Raw genomic sequence first — 16,537 nt, forward strand, 5'->3', positions numbered from 1 at the left:
GCTGACACTTGATCATCAGTGCACACCTTCATGTCCCACTATGCCATTGTCCAGCAGGCATGGGACAACGCTGGCTTCGGCAGAGCAGTGCTGCAGGCAGTTCATCTGTGAACTCCGGGTTCACCTCCAAGGTACTGCTTGTGAGTCACCTAGAATGGAATCTACATGAGCAAGCACTCGAAGAAATGACGGTTACTTAGCTTGTAACTGTTGTTCTTCGAGATGTGTTGCTCATGTCCGTTCCATTACCCCATTCCCCGCCGTTGGAATTGACAGAAAGAAGGAACTGAGGGAGCATAGAGCCGGCAGCCCCAGTTACACCGTATCATGTGCACGGGACTCCAGAGGGGACCCAGAACTCTATGGGTTCTGCTAAAGGGAAAAAAATTCCGGTAACCGTGTACAGAGGCATGCACTCCTCTATAATGGAATGGACATGAGCAACACATCTCGAAGAACAACAGTTACAAGATAAGTAACTGTCTTTTCTGGAATTGGTCTGAATACAGCTGAAACCCTAAGAATTTGAGGCATAAACACATCTAATACTCCATTCAACACGTTCTCATTCCTTCCTTTTCTCAAACTCAGAACAAAAAAAGACAAAACAAAATGGTTTTCAGTTAAAATGTAAGATTTCATAGTAGCCGTTGCTCTACAACCCAGCCTGGGGGTTCGGTGATCTCCTCTCATCTGACTCTCATTCTCTCTCTTTCTTCATCCTTCCTGTCCCCTGTGCTGCTTTTCATGCTGTCAATCATGACATCCTTCCCAATCATCTGGGACCTTTTGCTGGAGTCTCAGAGAACTGGCCTTCTTGGTTTTGCTGCCATCTATCAGAGTCGTCTTTTTTTTGCTGCATGTAGCAAAAAGATAGGCTGGTCCAGTGGACAGGGAGCTAGCCATGAGGTACCTGGGTTGTACTTTGCTTATGGACTTACTGTATAATCTCAACCCAGTGCCTTAGGGACAGAGTTTCAAAGATTTTTAGGCACTCAAAGATGCAACGAGGCATCTAGTTGGGGTTTACAAAGCACCCAACCTTCTTGGCACTTTTGAAAATCTCCCTAGATGCCTAAATACCTTTGAAAATCTGGCCCTTCGTCTCTCTCTGCCTCAGTACCCCATCTGTACAATGGGGATAACAGCACTGCTCTACCTCACCGAGTGGATGTGAGGAGAAATAGGTTGGACATTGTAAGATGCTCAGATACTACAGTGATGGGGCCACAAAAGTACCATAGGTCACTTGTCACCTTACATTTCTATGATTCTGTGATCTCTGTACAAGGCCCTGGAAAATTCTCCCAGTCTGCCTCTAAATCATCCTGGTAGTCTTACATGCTCACTGCATACCTGAAGTGAAGCATGAGGCATCGGCTCCTCTCATGCAATCAGAACAGAAGCAAAAGGGATACTTTCCTTCAGAGCCAGGTTCTTAATCTGTTTTGGGCCACTGGCCCTCCTGAGAAGGCCCAAATGCTACATGGCATGTAATTAATGTGAGTTTATTGTGCTCAAGCTGAGTCAGTGCCTGCCGGCAGGGCCCCCACATAGGGGGGAAAAGGTACACTTTATTGGGGCCTGGGGGGTCCGGCCCAGGCTACAACCCCCATTACCATGAGGAAAAAATTTTCATGGCTCATGAGATTGTATGTATGGGATGAGGGATTGTGGTATGTGTGTGGGTGGGAGCCCGTGTTACAAGTTTGTACTGAGTCCGAAAAAATTATTCTTGGGCCCTGCCTGCTGGCTGGTTGTTGTGCAGAATACATTTTGGCAACCCTGCTATACAACTTGTTGTCTACGTAACCCCATTTCCTGAAGGCTGTGTAACCTCTTTCCAGCCTCTGCTGTCATGTAACTGTTGATAGAGCTTTTCCTTGTCTCAAGAAGCTTGTAGCTCCAGCATGGCAACATTGCTGTGACAGGAGAGGACAGCTTTCAGAAGAAATGACTCAAGTATTTTGCTGAGTATAGGAGCCCCACCTGTTGTTGGCACCTGTGCTCTAGTGTAAATATTAAAGCACATTTGGAGAAATCACAATGCCAGCCGAACTCATGGTAGGTAGGTAGGTAGGCAGGCACCATCCAGACATTTAGTTTAATTGGTTTGCTTTTAATTTTGATTAAGATAGTTCTCCACTGCATTGAACACTTTCTGTTCTTCTTGTTCTTCCTCCCTTTCTCTGCACCTCTTCTTGCTGTCCCATTTCTTTTCTGTTCATCTCCCTTTCTTTCTCCCCTTCTCTAATTTTTCTTCTGGTTTGAATCAGCAAAATAAATGCCAAGGAAAATATGATTTAATAGAAAATGCGATAACTTCTGATGGGGAAAAAAAGGGAATTTCAAAGTGCTGTGTCCATATGATGATGATGTCAAAGAACAGGATTTCAGCCAAGTTCACTGCTGAGCAAATATCCTGTCAGAGGGACTCTGAACTTGTAATTAATGTGATAGTAACACTCTCTAACTATGTGCCTCTGAATATTAATACAGCATGAGCACATATCGACTTCAAAGTAATTTGGAAGTAGTCAGCTGTAACTAGTGATTTTCTGGGAATTGAGCTGCCCAGCTGAGGGCCTGGGGCCTACAGTTGGGGGAGGCAGGGAGAATTCCATACATGCTGCGCTGTATGTGATGATTACATTACAGCACTGGGTTTGGGGGGATGCCTGTCCTTGAGGGGCTTTTCATTTGAATGATAGAAGTATGAGACCTGTATGCCTGCAGCCCTTCCCCACAGCTGCCTATTCAGGATTGTTACCTGCAGCACTGCTTTTGACAATGTTTTCAGTAGTAATAAAGCAGAATTAATCTGCCTTTAAATGATAAAATACTGCTTCATGCACCCATATTCTTCCTGCAGACTGACCTTGCAGATGCCAGCAGACAAAATGAGGAGCCATCTAAGAAAATAGCAAAGAAATGGAGTTTCTTCAGCTGCAAGGAACTGACCATAGGGGTTACAGGTTGTTACCTGGTTATGTCTGGGGTTTGGGCTAAAGGTTGTGAGGCAGCAAGCTGGGGTCAGTGGGGTTTTGTTACAGGCATTTGGGTGCGATCTGTTACAGACCTTGGTGTTTGAACATTTGTTGGTATTTGAGCATTTCAGATTTGGAAAAGGGTGAGGTGCAAAATCTGCTTTAAATCTCTGTTTATTTCTCAACTGTGTAATGCTGCAGCCAACCCTTGCTAAAGAAACTTTCAGATGCACCAGGATCTGTTCCATGAGACCAGAGCTTGCCATGTCAGCTTCAGTCCAGCTGCTTGAAAGGGTGCCTTGAACGCCTTTGTTCGTCAGCGCTTTCTTAGCCGGAGCTTTGCAATGCGAGGCTGGTGTTCGTCTGTAACCGTCGGAGGAAGGCTGCTGTGCGGAGGAGCTAAGACCCAGGAGGCTCCTGCCTTGTTGGCTGGAGCGGAGCAGGGCAGGCTGAGCCTGTACAGCGGGAAGGAAGTCATTAGTGCAGGCTGAGCCGTGCAGCTGGGGGCTCTCGCTGGATTTCCTCACCCGCGTGTAACTTTCTCCGTGTGGCAGTTCTGCGGGCAGAGCTGGGCGCCCAGCCAGTGCCGCTCCGTGCACGGCGGGCTCTGCGGGTCTGTTCTGCGGACACTCCTGGGAATTAACTTTGTGAGCGTGGACTGAAGCAGAAATGCATCCCGGAGTTAGGAATCCGCCCCGGCTGCGTGTGCGCGGATCGCTGGTTTGATCTTTGTTAGCCTAGTGGCTTGGATGGCGGCGGGGGTGTGCGTGTGTGCTAATGTCCTGCAGGAGAGAGAAGGGCAGCTCCTGCTCCACCAAGGCTCTTCCCTGAAGGAGAAACCCTGTCCCAGGGGCCCACAAGGCTGCAGGTCTCCCTGGAGAATGACCTGTCCAGGTAGCGGAGCTGCTGCTGCTGGGACTTCCTGATGGGCAGGATTTTTATGGCGCTTCCACTGGTTTTTCTTGAGCTAAATACCACAAGACTCGAGACTTTCCCCCTTTTTGTGGCTCTGTGAATTCCTTCTCCAGTGAATATGGCAAAGATTTAAAGGGGCAGGACGGAGGCAGCATGACTTGCAGCTGCAGCCCTGCATCCGCCTCCAGTATCCAGCCAATATCTTGATGCTCAACATTTCTGCTTTACAAATATGATGAAATGGCAGCCCCGGAAGAAGGTGAGTGATGGTGAGGAGTGGGGTGGGCTGCCCAGTGTACCCTCACAGATACATCCTCCGAGCAGCCTGTGCCCCTCTCCTCTACAGGTGACCGTGGTGAGGGTTGAGCAGACCCTTCCCCATCGCCCACAGGTACCCTTCTCCTTTAGAGAGGACCTGGGAATTGAGCAGGTCCAGGCCCCTGCTATGAGGCATACATGTTCTGTTGCTATTTTCGCTGTCAGGTTATTTTACAGCACCTGAAGTATGCTGGCTGCTGTTTGGGGCTATGTTGTCCTCCTGCATTGTGACTGGCAGCATCAGCGAGTGCTAATTTTTCTTCTCTTCCTTTGTCATTTCTCCTCTCAGTTCCCTGCACTGGCCCAGGGTGGTAATGGTAGGAGGCACAAAGAGGAGACATGTGGACTAATGGCTTTGTAGCACTGGTTCTGGCCTGGATGCAGCCCACTTGTGCTGTAACCCCACAGAATGTGCAAAAAGGGGCTTCAGAGGTGTCCTGTGTATTCGGGAGCAGAAATCTGATCCAGCGTGTGCCTGTGCAATGGCACTGAACCCTGGGGAGGGGAGTACAAGCTCATTACGTGCTGGGGGGGCAGTGCCTTTTTTTATTCGTTCCTGACTCCAACCCTTTGGAGATAGTTCTGCAGGCCCTTACCTATCCTACCTCTTTCCACTTTCCATTATGTTGGAAAAAGCGCTGAAATTGTAGCTGGAATGGCCTAGCCCTAAAGGGGTTAATGAGGCTTGTAGGCGCACAGCAGCTTCTCTGGAGTCCCACTGGGGGGCGAGCAGCACATTCGCAGAAATGTACAGATAGTCCATCTCGCTCAGATGCAGGGGTGAAGGGGTGGAGCTGCCTCAGTCTGTGTGCATGTTTTGGTGCATAGGTCAGCTGCTTTGCTATTTGCTCTGCTTCACTCTTGCAGTGTATGCACAAATTGCATTCCTCTTCCTCTAATGGCAACGTGCATGTGCTAACCAGTGTGCCTGAGTGTGAGTGCCATTGTGTGTGTGCATGATGGTGTGCACTGGATTGTGCATGTGTGTGTGTCTGAGTGTGTGTTTGGCGCATGGATCGTAAATAGTAAATCTCTCTTTTCCGGCTCTTTCCTAATATGGCTCCTGTGTTAAATGAGCTTTGTAGACTCTGCTTCCAATAGTTATGTAAAAATAAATTACCATTGGCCACAGAAATAGTGTGTTAGATGAATGCAATGAATGCAGGAATGTGCTATGAATGCAGCCTTTAGCAAGTTGTCTGTGTTGTGGAGGCTCTTTTTTGCTAACTTGCCTGGATTGTGACCCTGATGGTTTGCCGCATAGCAGGACGTTTTTAAAAAAACACATTTGGCATTTTGTTTTATTGACATTCTTTAAAAAAATCTAGCAAACTGATTATTCTGTGCCCCTCCCAAGCAATGACCCTTTGCTTCAGGCAGCTATGGCTATTCTCTTTGGAAAAACCTGCTTGAACCAGCAGGGCTGCCTATTTCTTTATACCATGATGTGTGATATTATGTTTTACATCAGGGCAGAAATAGAAATCATATGTGAAATGCGTGAGAGGATCTCTTGCTTTGAGTGTTATTAGACACTGAAATGAACAGTGCTTCAGAATAGCCTGACTGGAGTTCATATTCCCACTGCAGCTCAGGATAATGGGTTAGGCTTCTATATCTCTGACACCTCATCTCTTCTCTCTATTGTGAAGCCCAGCGATGTTCTTTTAATATTTCCAACCACTGACGTCTCAGATTAAAAACTCTTAAGTAGAAATAACTGAGGGAATGTAGGCTTGTTGGAGGCGTCTGTCCATTTATCAAGCTTCTGTCTCCATCTCTCTCTCAAATTGTTTTTAAGATGTCTACAAACTGTACATTCATAAATGTCTGTTTTTACTGTTCCAACAAATGTACAGTAACGCCTGTGGTTGTGGCTGTGGAAACCCCTTTAGGCCATGCATACTGATGTATTGGCTGAACCACTGAAATATTATTCTTGGCTGCTGGCTGGACCTCTTGACTCTAGAAGATTCTATTTCAAGTGTCAGGATTCACTCTGCCGTATTGGGTCACTCTGGTGATGCTTAAATCACAATAGCAGAAGTTATGTTAATTGTCTGTGCTAATGTCTAGATCATAATCCTACATTATGGTATTTCAAGCAACCAAATTGGATTCTGTTAGAATGTGCAGGAGATTTTTTAATTCACTCTGAGCTATCAAATATCTTATTAATCTGGCTGAGCTGGTAGTCTGGGTAAAAATAATTCCTTCTGCTGTGATGTGATGGAAAATATTTTCATACTGGAAAAGGCTCTATTCAACTGCAGTACAGTACCAATAAAAATCTTAGTGGAGATTTGGTTTGTTTGTCACTGTTGCCAGAGTGCTCACACGAGCATAGCCAGGGTTTCTGCTGTCCTTGCCTAATGCCTTGGTAGTGCTAGGATCATGTGCTTTATTGAGTAGTCTGAAGCAAATGATGGATACAGAACACAAACAGATGGCATAGTAGTACCATTCTCACTCAGTGGATCAATATCATTTTAACAGTGCTACCAAGAAGATACAATAGCTAGCATTCTGTAGCCTCCAGCTACATTTGGCTATAGGTCAGTTCCAATAATAAAATGATTTGCCTGTCTCTTGCTTGTTAAACAAATGTTTTGGTACAAAAACAGGAGCTGCAAACATTTGTACAGGAGCAAACTGAGCATATTTCCTTTAATTTACCAAATGAGGGCTTTATTTTGATTTATTAGATTTGAACTGGCTCCCCTTTGTGCCATGTTTTGTCTAGAGATTTTGAAGGGTTTGTGGGTTGTGCCATTTCAGGTGCATGGCCAAGTACCATAGTTGCAGTTTAACAGAGCATGCGATTTACCAGCAGCACAAGTGCATGGAGAGTCCTGCATCCTTTTTTCTGATCCCAAGATGCAACTATAACTTTGAGTCCATGCATTTTGAACCCAGCAAATGAATATATAAAAGAGATTGAAATAAGGCTCCGTTCATAAACTGTATGTATGTTTATAAAGTTAGAAAGATTCAAACTCTGTATAATTGAGCGATTAATGGTAGACGTTATAGTGTAAACAGGACTGCAGTTAAGAACTGGGAATCTCATGTATACCATGTGCTGTCCTAGTGGTATTGGCAAATGGCTCATTTAAAACTCCCCCATGAAGAAGACAATCTATTTCCCATAGGTCCTCATTGTTAGATCCCATCGAACAATCTTCTTTGCTGGGAGCTTGCACTCTCCAGTCCAAACCCACTGTGTGGGGCAGTAGTGCCATCCTAGAGACTTAGAGCAGTTACTTGGAAGTGAGAAGGGGGGAAGAGGGTATTTTTCCTGGAACTGACTATCTTGTTCACCAAAATGAACTTTTTAGTATATAAAGAGAGAAAAAGCCATTGGATGAGCAGCTTTACAGATTGACACTAGAATTGGTAAGACCAGGTGGGTGAGGTCTTTTATTCGGCCAACTTCTGATGGTGAGAGACTCAAGTTGTCAAGCTTCCACAGAGCTCATCTTCAGGGCTGGGAAACACATTCAGGGCTTGTGTTCATGGATAGTGCTACTGCTATACCGGCACTGCTGGAATGCTTTACTGAAGATGCACCTACACTGACGGGAGACCTTCTCCCATTGGTATAATTGATCCACCTCTCCAAGAGGTGGCAGCTATGTCGATGGGAGAAGCTCTCCCATTGAGATAGTGCTGTCTATGCTGTGGGCTGGTTCACACTGACTGCGCAATTCGGCGGCAGTCGATGGGAGTTATGCAAACTACGCAGAGTAGTTTGCGTAACTGACGTTGACTGCTCAGCTTCCCTTCTGCGTGGTGTTCACAGTTGAGGCGGGTGGACTTACTCAGTCGACTTCCTGATCAATTGAGTGGGTCTCACTGACCGCACAACCGATCCTGAAAGATCGATCTGGTGGTGGCAGTTTTGCCGCCATCAGTGTAAACGTAGTTTTGTGTGTGTGTGTGTGTGTGTTAGGTTGGTATAACTATGTTGCTCAGGGAGTGAGTTAATTATACTGCTGTAGGTCTGTAGTGTAAACCTCGCCTCAGAGTATTACACCTAAATACAAGATGAAACAAATTGTTTGTCATAAGTAGTTAATAATATTTCAAGGGACTATTCAAGATGAAGTGGCCCATTAACACCCCTCCGGTCATAGTGAGGAAAGGAAGAGGGGGAGGAATAGCAGCTGTGAGGGATTGTCAGTGAGTTATAGATTGTTGTAGTAAACCATAAATCCGGTGTGTCTATTCAGTGGGCCACTTCCCCTTGAATGGTCCCTTGTAATATGTGTTAATTACTTATGCCAAACAATCTGTTGCACCTTGTATTTAGCTGTGACATTCTGAGTATGTTTCCCAGACCTGAAGAAGAGCTGTGTGTAAGCTCAAAGCTTGTCTCTCTCACAATTGCCTCACTCAACTTGTCTCTCTAATATCCTGGGACCTATACAGCTACACCAACACTGCATAATATTGTGGGAGCTGTCCTTTCATCGCTGTTAAAGCTGGAACACTCTAGAGGCAAGCAGGCTGGGAAGAAGAGTGGGGTGGTTTGTGTCTCTAAGGGTTAGTAAACCTATCTTGTTTGTAATGGAGGGACTACCATGCTAATTATAATCTGTGTCAGAGGCTGCCGAATATAATTGGTCCAAGTATAAGAAGTGCATCCAGCATCTGCCTCCATGTCCACACATGGTCACTGACTATGTTATTAATGATTTAATGAATCCTCCAATGTACGACTGAGTAGCAAAACTTCTGTTATTGATGTGCTAAAATTCTGTATATTTACTGAGAGCTGAAGTGTCATTTAACTCAGACACCAGTAGGGCTGATTCATATAGCTTTGATACCAAACTCACCTGCAAATCAATATTTCAGCTTTTTTGTAGGAAAGAAGAAAATCTGCGTCTAGTAGATTCAGGCAAATCTTACCATATTGTCTGTTGTTTTGTCTTCACAGTAAGCTTTGTCCTTTGAACCAAGTCTGGACCTATTGCAGGATGCTTTGTTTGAATGTTCTGTAATGATTTTTAAAACATATGACAGTTTAAAAACAGATTTCAGTTTTCCTACTTTCTGAAATATTTTTTGTTTTCAGTTTAAAAATATAATACTTGAATGAGGGCAGAGCCCTTTCTGGGCTTCCCCTTACACCTACACCCGTGGTCTGCAGTCTTAAACTACTGTTCAGGTGTTAGCCCTGTTGTGTGCAGAGTACCACTTGTGGGGGACAAACATCCGCTGTTGTCTAGGTTGAGAGCGTGCTGCTTATTCCCTGTGTGATCTAGAGCTCATGAATTGAGCCCAGGTGAAAAATGAATACATTCTATAGGAAATCTCTACCGAGGGCATGTCTACACTCCCCCGGCGGCAGGCATCAATGCAGCAGCATCAATTGAGTGGGTCTGTGTAGGTGTGCTCAGTCGATGGGAGAGCGCTCTCCCTTCGACTCAATTAGTCCACCTCCCTGACAGGTGGAAGACAGTGTCAACAGGAGGGCATCTCCTGTTGATGCAGCACTGTGAAGACGCCCCGCTATGTCATCATAAAAGTAAGTACATCGACAGGAGATACGCTCCCATCAACCACTGCTGCCCATGGTCTATTAAAACAATGAGATCTCTTTCAGTGACCTTTTTTCTTATCAGTAATTGTGTTTCTGTTGTATATTACTTAGAAACACTGTAGGGAAAACATCCTGAGTGCTAGCTACAGCACTTGTGAAATGTCACCAGCTGAAGAATTCCTCCTTTCCACAACAAACTGGGTAGACTGATTCTCTGACAAGAAGAAAATTTGTTTGTAAAAATCTAGCCTTTGCACTCCATATTGCTTACAGAACTGAAAGCTGCTTCCTACCTTGTCAGAGAGCGTCTTTAGAATGAACAGAACTTACTGAAATGATAATTTCTACAGAGGAAAAGGAAGTTTAATCAGCCTTTGAGTTACCTTAATGGCAAGTTACTTTTGTGAATTGCAGGATGTGGTGGAATTGATTGCATTAAAAATTAAGGATACTGTGTGGGCTTTTGATTTTTGAAACTAGAGCATCTCTGGCAAAAGTCTATTTAGACCAGGTGAAAACAATCCAGATGGACTGAGTAATGACAGAAAGTGTGTAACTAATATTGTGGCTAAGATATGAACTTTACCTCTATTTCTAGGCAGTACTGATACCCATCAGAAATAGGTCAGAATAATTAATTTGTCTCTAAACTCCTATATTCAATATTTAGAGGGTGTATTTAAAGTCTCTGACGGGCATTTACAAATCTGAATCTGACTCTGAATCTATTTTATTTAAAAGAAATTAAAAGGAGTCAGTGTTGTTGGACAGTTAAATAGTGTATATATTTTCCTTCTATGGATATTGTGAAACTTTGCTTTGAAAATGCCATCCTACCTGAAATCACAGCTCTGTCTACGCTGTTAATGAATCTTTTGGCCAGTGTGATAGGATAGCACTGCTGCTTTTTCTGCAGTCCTCCACCAGAGACATGACATGGAGACGCTTCCCCCAGATCTGATGGCAACTCTAATGAGAAATGTCGGCGGTTGAATTGGCTTATGCAGCTGTTCAGGGGACTCTAGTTTTTAGTAGCCTTTATTTTGGAGATTTCTCATGATGAGCTGTACATATCTAGTTTGCTCAGTTTTAAGTGAAGCAGCTCTGTTTTCAGTACCATCTGTCTAGGTCAGTGTCCCCCTTTGTCTCTGGAGTAGTTTACACCCCCTCCCCCGCTACACAATGACATATACCGATAAAGAAAAACCAACATGTGACTTTCACTAAATATGAAAAGCAGCAAGGCATTGATTGAAATAGAGCCCATGATCCATTGTAATCAGAGGAAAAGCAAAATTGCCCTGGTGATCGATGCTTGCAATTAAATGTGCACACCGTGTCGTAACAAACGGATTACAGTATAGATGGCAATGACTTTGTATAATGCTATGCAAGCTTAACAGAAATCCGTCCAAATGCACAGCGCCAGCTAAGGAGCTGAGCTGTCTGGAGGGATCAACTTGGTTAGTTATTCATGGCGGTGGGTAAAATGTGCTCAGTAAGTTCTTTTTCCTAAAGCTTCTCATGCCCCCCTCAGAATACATCTGCGACCCCCAGTTTGAGAATTTCTGGTCTAGATCAGCAGTTCTCAAATTTCATTGCACCACAACCCCATTCTGACAACAAAAATTATTACATGACCCCAGGAAGAGTGGGGGTGGAGCCTGAGTCCTGTCACCCTGTGCTGAAGCCCTTGGGCTCAGGCTTCAGTTTCAGCCCGAGGCCCCAGCAAGTCTAACGCTGGCCCGTGAGGCCCAGTTTGGGATCCCGACCCACAGTTTGAGAACCGCTGGTCTAGATTAAAGACGTGAAAATTATGTGTACCTGTTTAAGTCTGTAAAATCCATGCTCCTGCTCTTCCTTGTTGTAGGTTTGAGGCAAAGAGGATAATCTTGCAGGGCTTAACATCAAAGGAGTAGAGCATTTGTTATCAGAACTAAAATCTATTCATACTGTCCAATGCAGGAAGAGAGAGAAAAAGAACATGATGTCAGGGAGGTAGTGTAGTAATTGTAGGTCACTTGGAGGTTTGAAAAGACGCTAATTCAGAACTCCTGGTACCTGTCTCATGAAGCATCTGTCAGATACAAGTGTTGTGGAATTCATTTTCTCGCCTTAGAAATGTACATGAAAGCGGATGTGCTTTTTGAAGGGAGGATGCTATACTGCTTGTAGAGAATGAGGCTATGTCTACACTGACGGCGGCAAAGTCACCGCCGTCAGATCGACTTATCTGGATCGACTGAGCGGTTAGTGAAGATCCACTCAGTCAATCCAGAAGTCGACGTACTAAAACCACCCCTTCAAGTGGCGTCGCGCTGCGTGTTGCCGTCAGTGCAGTGCAGTGAAGACAGCGTGCAGAAGAGAAGCACAGAAGTCGACGGGAGTTACGCAAGTTCTTTGCGTACTTTGCGTAACTCCCGTCGACTGCCGCCGAATCGATGAGGTAAGTGTCAGCCAAGCCTGAGATGGTAATTACATGCCTGAGGTAGTACAAACAGCTTAGACAACGAAATGACCAAATAATGCAAGCCCTACAGTAAAGTGACACATCAGAATGTAATCACATTCCTTTTCAAAGAGGTACAGGCTTTAATTTTAAATCAGTCTCCTTTATTTAAGAGGCTGTTTTCCAAACGGTTTTCCTGTTCAGTTATCCAGTCCATTGTTGTCTGCTAGGAAGAAATCTATCCATGTTCATATATGGAGGACAGGGAAGAAAGAGAGAAAGAGCCTTAATATTACTGATTGCTCAGTTGGCTGCTATGGATAGAACCTGCTTTTTTCAGTTCAGCAAGAGTGAATGTAGGCAGAATGAACTGTCTTGTGTGCTAAACAAGTGAAGAGGAAGTTCCCTTTACATTTTTAAAGATGTCGTTCTTAATTTCCAGGGGTTTGCAACTTCTCTATGCTGAAGTCTGGAAGTAGATGTAACTGAGCTGAGCCCAAAGATCCTGCAGAAGTGACAGGCACATAGGCGGTTTGGAAGGCAGCTTAGTGTTTGTCTAGCTTTGAAGCTTCGGGGTTCGTGGGTTTTTACTCCACAATATTTGTTTCCTTTAAATGTTTTCCTCAATCTTTTATTAACTGTTTCACACAACTCACTTCTCTGCCTTCTGCTCCTCTTCTCTGTCTTACCTATTACACTCTCAGTGCACATGCCACATATCCAGAGCTCTGCTTTTTTCTGAGCATATTATTATTTACTATTTGTATTATCGTAGCGCCTAGGAACCCCAATCCTACTTTGTCATCCATAGGTATGTGTGATTTGCCTTTCTGTAGCCAGACTATTAGTCGATCAAGTTAAGTATCCTGCATCAGTGACAAATACCTGATGGTTTAGAGGCAGAGCAGATATGCCTACCCAACTGTGCAGTGGTGGTCAAGGAGGAAATTCCTTCCTGACTGCTGCAGCAGCTATTCTAAGGAATGAGATTTGGTTTCTCTTATTTTAGCACATAATTAGCAACATTATTCATTCTCTTTCTCTGTTTCTGTGTTGGATTGTGGAACAGCTATTATTTTTTTCATATTCAGATTTTCGTAGCATGACTCAAACATTCTGATGGGAGCTGTTTTGGCTGACTTGTACATCATGATCTTTGTCTGTCACTTACCAGGGTTTGAATGGAGTTACTTGAATTTAATTTTCTTTGATTATCTTTGTAAATTCTTGCTTCTAGGCTGCCTAGTATTTGTCTTTTCTCCAGGATTATTAACCTCATCATGTCAATGCATATTTAGAGGCTTTCAAAATGGTAAATATTTCACCCTGTGTTAATACCATTTAAGGAGTGTCTCTAACGCTGAATATTGACCTAGTGCACTCTGGAGCAGCTAGTTCTAAGGGAGACTTCACAGCCCATCTTGTAGATGAGTACTGAATAGAACAGATTATGATGGACTTTTATGATCTTGATGCAAACATCCCTATTTTACAATGTTCTGAAGACAGTAGGCTGTGAATAGGCCCAGTGCAGCAGCCAAGTCTCACTTATTTTGGATAGTTCTCTTTTTGGTGTAGTGAATACTGTAAGAGTTTTGTCTTTATCCTGGGCCTGGAACATGCAACATTTCACTGTAAAACTGGAGTCCCCGTTAGTGTCACAACAGTGGTGAATGCACAGTAATGTCTAAATTGAGATATGAGATGGCAATGGAGATTTGCAGACAGCAAAAATCCAACAGACTCAAACTCCAGTGTTGACAATGAGGCATTTACATGTTTGCTTATGAAGAAATAATGAGTGACTGGTTTTGCTTACATTTTACTTCTGCACAAGAACAACAACAAATGCAATGCTCAGAGTTGCTTGGAACCTCTGGTATTTTGTTTGGCTTTGCACAGTTTTTACAAATACTGCAACAGCTGTTTCCATGTTTCTCCTAATTGCCCTAAGAAAAAGGGCACATCAAAATAATGTCCCCAGGCCTCTAGCTTTCTCAGCGGAAAGCCACTTCTTAGGACTATGTTGTATTTTTTTTAAATTTTACTTAATTTTATCTTTCTTTACTGTATCTTCTGGAACTAGCTGAATTTTTTTTTCATCTTCTTTAATCTGTTCTTTTTGTTGCTGTGATGACCTTATGAAGGGGTGTTGCAGTTAGAGTTGGATGCTTTCTTGTTAGGATGAATTTTGATAGCTGCATAGTCACACACACACCAAAACTGTAATTTAATTAATGTGATGTCAACATATTATTCACAAAGAAACATTTCCTCTGATATTTCTCAAATAAAGCAATTGAAGGGAACACTCTTTGCAGTAAGTGCTGTGGTGGAGAATTTGAGAGAGTACAAGATAATTATTTGTAATTATGGACATTTCTGCAAAGGAAGTTTTCTTAATTTATTCCTGCTAAGAGGCAGAATTGCTCTATTTGCAGCATGTGAATCCTTTTGGAACTTGACCTCTGCCTTTGTTACTGTGCATGGACATTGTAACCTTGTGGTATCTCTAAAATCACTGATTTAATCCTGCTCCTCAGTCTGAATTTTTGCAAACAGCGGACTGCAGTTAAAACAAATATTTAATGAAGTGCAGACAGCCCATTCGACTGAATTCCCACCTTCACTACAGGATAACTGATAATGAATAATACACTTCTAGCACAGAGAACAGATGTTAGAAATAATGTAGAGTAAAATTCCTCTCTGTTGTAGTGTACCAAGCCTGGTGGTAAGCATCATAGTATTGACAAGTCCTGTAGTTTAAGAAAGGAAAGCTTCAGAACTCTTCTTGCATTGAAATTGTTGGGGAACTGTGTAGCACATTAGATAGGCACGGTATCTGAATTCTGGGAAGAGAATAGAGTCCAAGCCATGGGTGGGCAAAATATGGGCTGGATCCAGCCCATCTAACGTTTCTGTCTGGTCCACCATGCAGGGGTGAAAGCAGGCCCACACAATCCATTGCTTCTGCTGCCAACACTCTGGAGCGCCAGGCAGCTTTCGGCCAGTCGCTACCTGTACTTTTGGCTTCCGATCACGTGGCTGCAAGTTCGGGAAGTGACTGGCCAAGAATCAGTAAGCTGTCCGATGCTCCAGTTGCCAATGTAGCTGGAGCATGGACAGCTTAGTTTCTCGGCCGGTTGGTTCCCCGAACTTCCTGCTTCCAGGCATGTGACTGGAAGCCGGAAGTGGCCCAGACCCATGACGACTTACCAAAATTCATGGAGTGACCCCTCTGTGAAAATTATTGCCCACCCCTTGTCGAAGCTCACTTCTTTTTCCCTGCTGCTGTCTGTGCTATGCCTGCCCTGTGATAAACAGAAGACTTCAGTCTCTAAAGTTGTGAATTCAGCACCTTTCATTAGGATCAACTCCACTTAAAAAACACTTTGAATCTGCATATTTACATAAGCAAAATAGATACAGGCAATCTCTGCACATGCTGTCAGCAACCCATACATTTAATGGTTTGGTAGCTTGCACTGTTACGAGGAATTAGAATATAAAGCTGAAATGCAGCCATACCGTGGCTCTGGAATACAACTGAATAACAGCAGCTCATCTTGCTCCTTTTGTTACCCAAATAACATGCAAAATACCAAATGAAATGATGATAAATGTGATGTTTAATCCCCTTGACCTGTTTTTGAGAATCAGTCTTTCTGCAGTAGCATCAACCATAGGAATACAGTGTATCTTGTAGATGCACTGCAATACCATCAGAGTTGTGTCATTTATGATTTAGTTTATTACCGTCTAGAAACATCTGTTCCTTTATTCCTTTTTATTAATTTTTAATAAATATGCAGATGTATGGGATCTATGTGCACTTCATGCAATGAGTAGAATACAAAGCAACAATGAGAAACCTTCTGCAAACTGAATACCACTGTCCTTAACTCAAAAACAATGGGGCATTGTTTTAGTAAATTGCCCAGCTTATCCCTAGGAAAGGAGAGGCCTCTAGTCCTCAAGCAGGACAAAGGAATAGGACAGTCTTTTAAGTACACTTGGGAGTCTGCTCAGAATACATTAAAATGAGGAAAGGGACAGTCAACTTAACCAAAGCACCCATGTCAAGAGGAAGGCTTGTCTAAATGAGCAAGTCTGGGTAATCGCAGTGATCACCCTGCTTAAAATGGTTCTTTTCCTTTCACTGCAGGACGCAGCACCTTGGCAATCCATCCCTGCTTGAATTAGGAGACCCAAGCACATACGTTAAAAACTGCTTAAGCCTTAGATGGAAACAAATGGCACAAGCTCTAGATGCCTCAGAGAGATGTTTGGAAACCTTGTGGTTCGGTAACCCTGACC

At 43.7% G+C, this 16,537-nt stretch overlaps 1 protein-coding gene across 3 annotated transcripts in view; it reads left to right on the plus strand.

Moving 5' to 3' along the window:
• TTC28 (tetratricopeptide repeat domain 28) overlaps positions 1-16,537 on the plus strand; it is a 358,389-nt gene that overhangs the window by 126,429 nt on the left and 215,423 nt on the right. Inside the window, exon 1 of one of the 3 annotated variants that reach the window (XM_067539399.1) lies at positions 3,835-4,161. The exons of the other annotated variants lie outside the window; for them this stretch is intronic. Within the exon in view, the coding sequence (XP_067395500.1) occupies positions 4,135-4,161 (27 nt within the window). The 5' untranslated portion in view covers positions 3,835-4,134. Of the gene's footprint in view, positions 1-3,834; positions 4,162-16,537 lie in introns of those variants that run through there. 3 annotated transcript variants of the gene reach the window in all.

The sequence above is a fragment of the Emydura macquarii genome, unplaced genomic scaffold, assembly GCF_026122565.2.
Source record: "Emydura macquarii macquarii isolate MOO-44397 ecotype Brisbane River unplaced genomic scaffold, CSIRO-AGI_Emac_v2 contig_554, whole genome shotgun sequence".
NCBI classification, from domain to species: domain Eukaryota; kingdom Metazoa; phylum Chordata; order Testudines; family Chelidae; genus Emydura; species Emydura macquarii.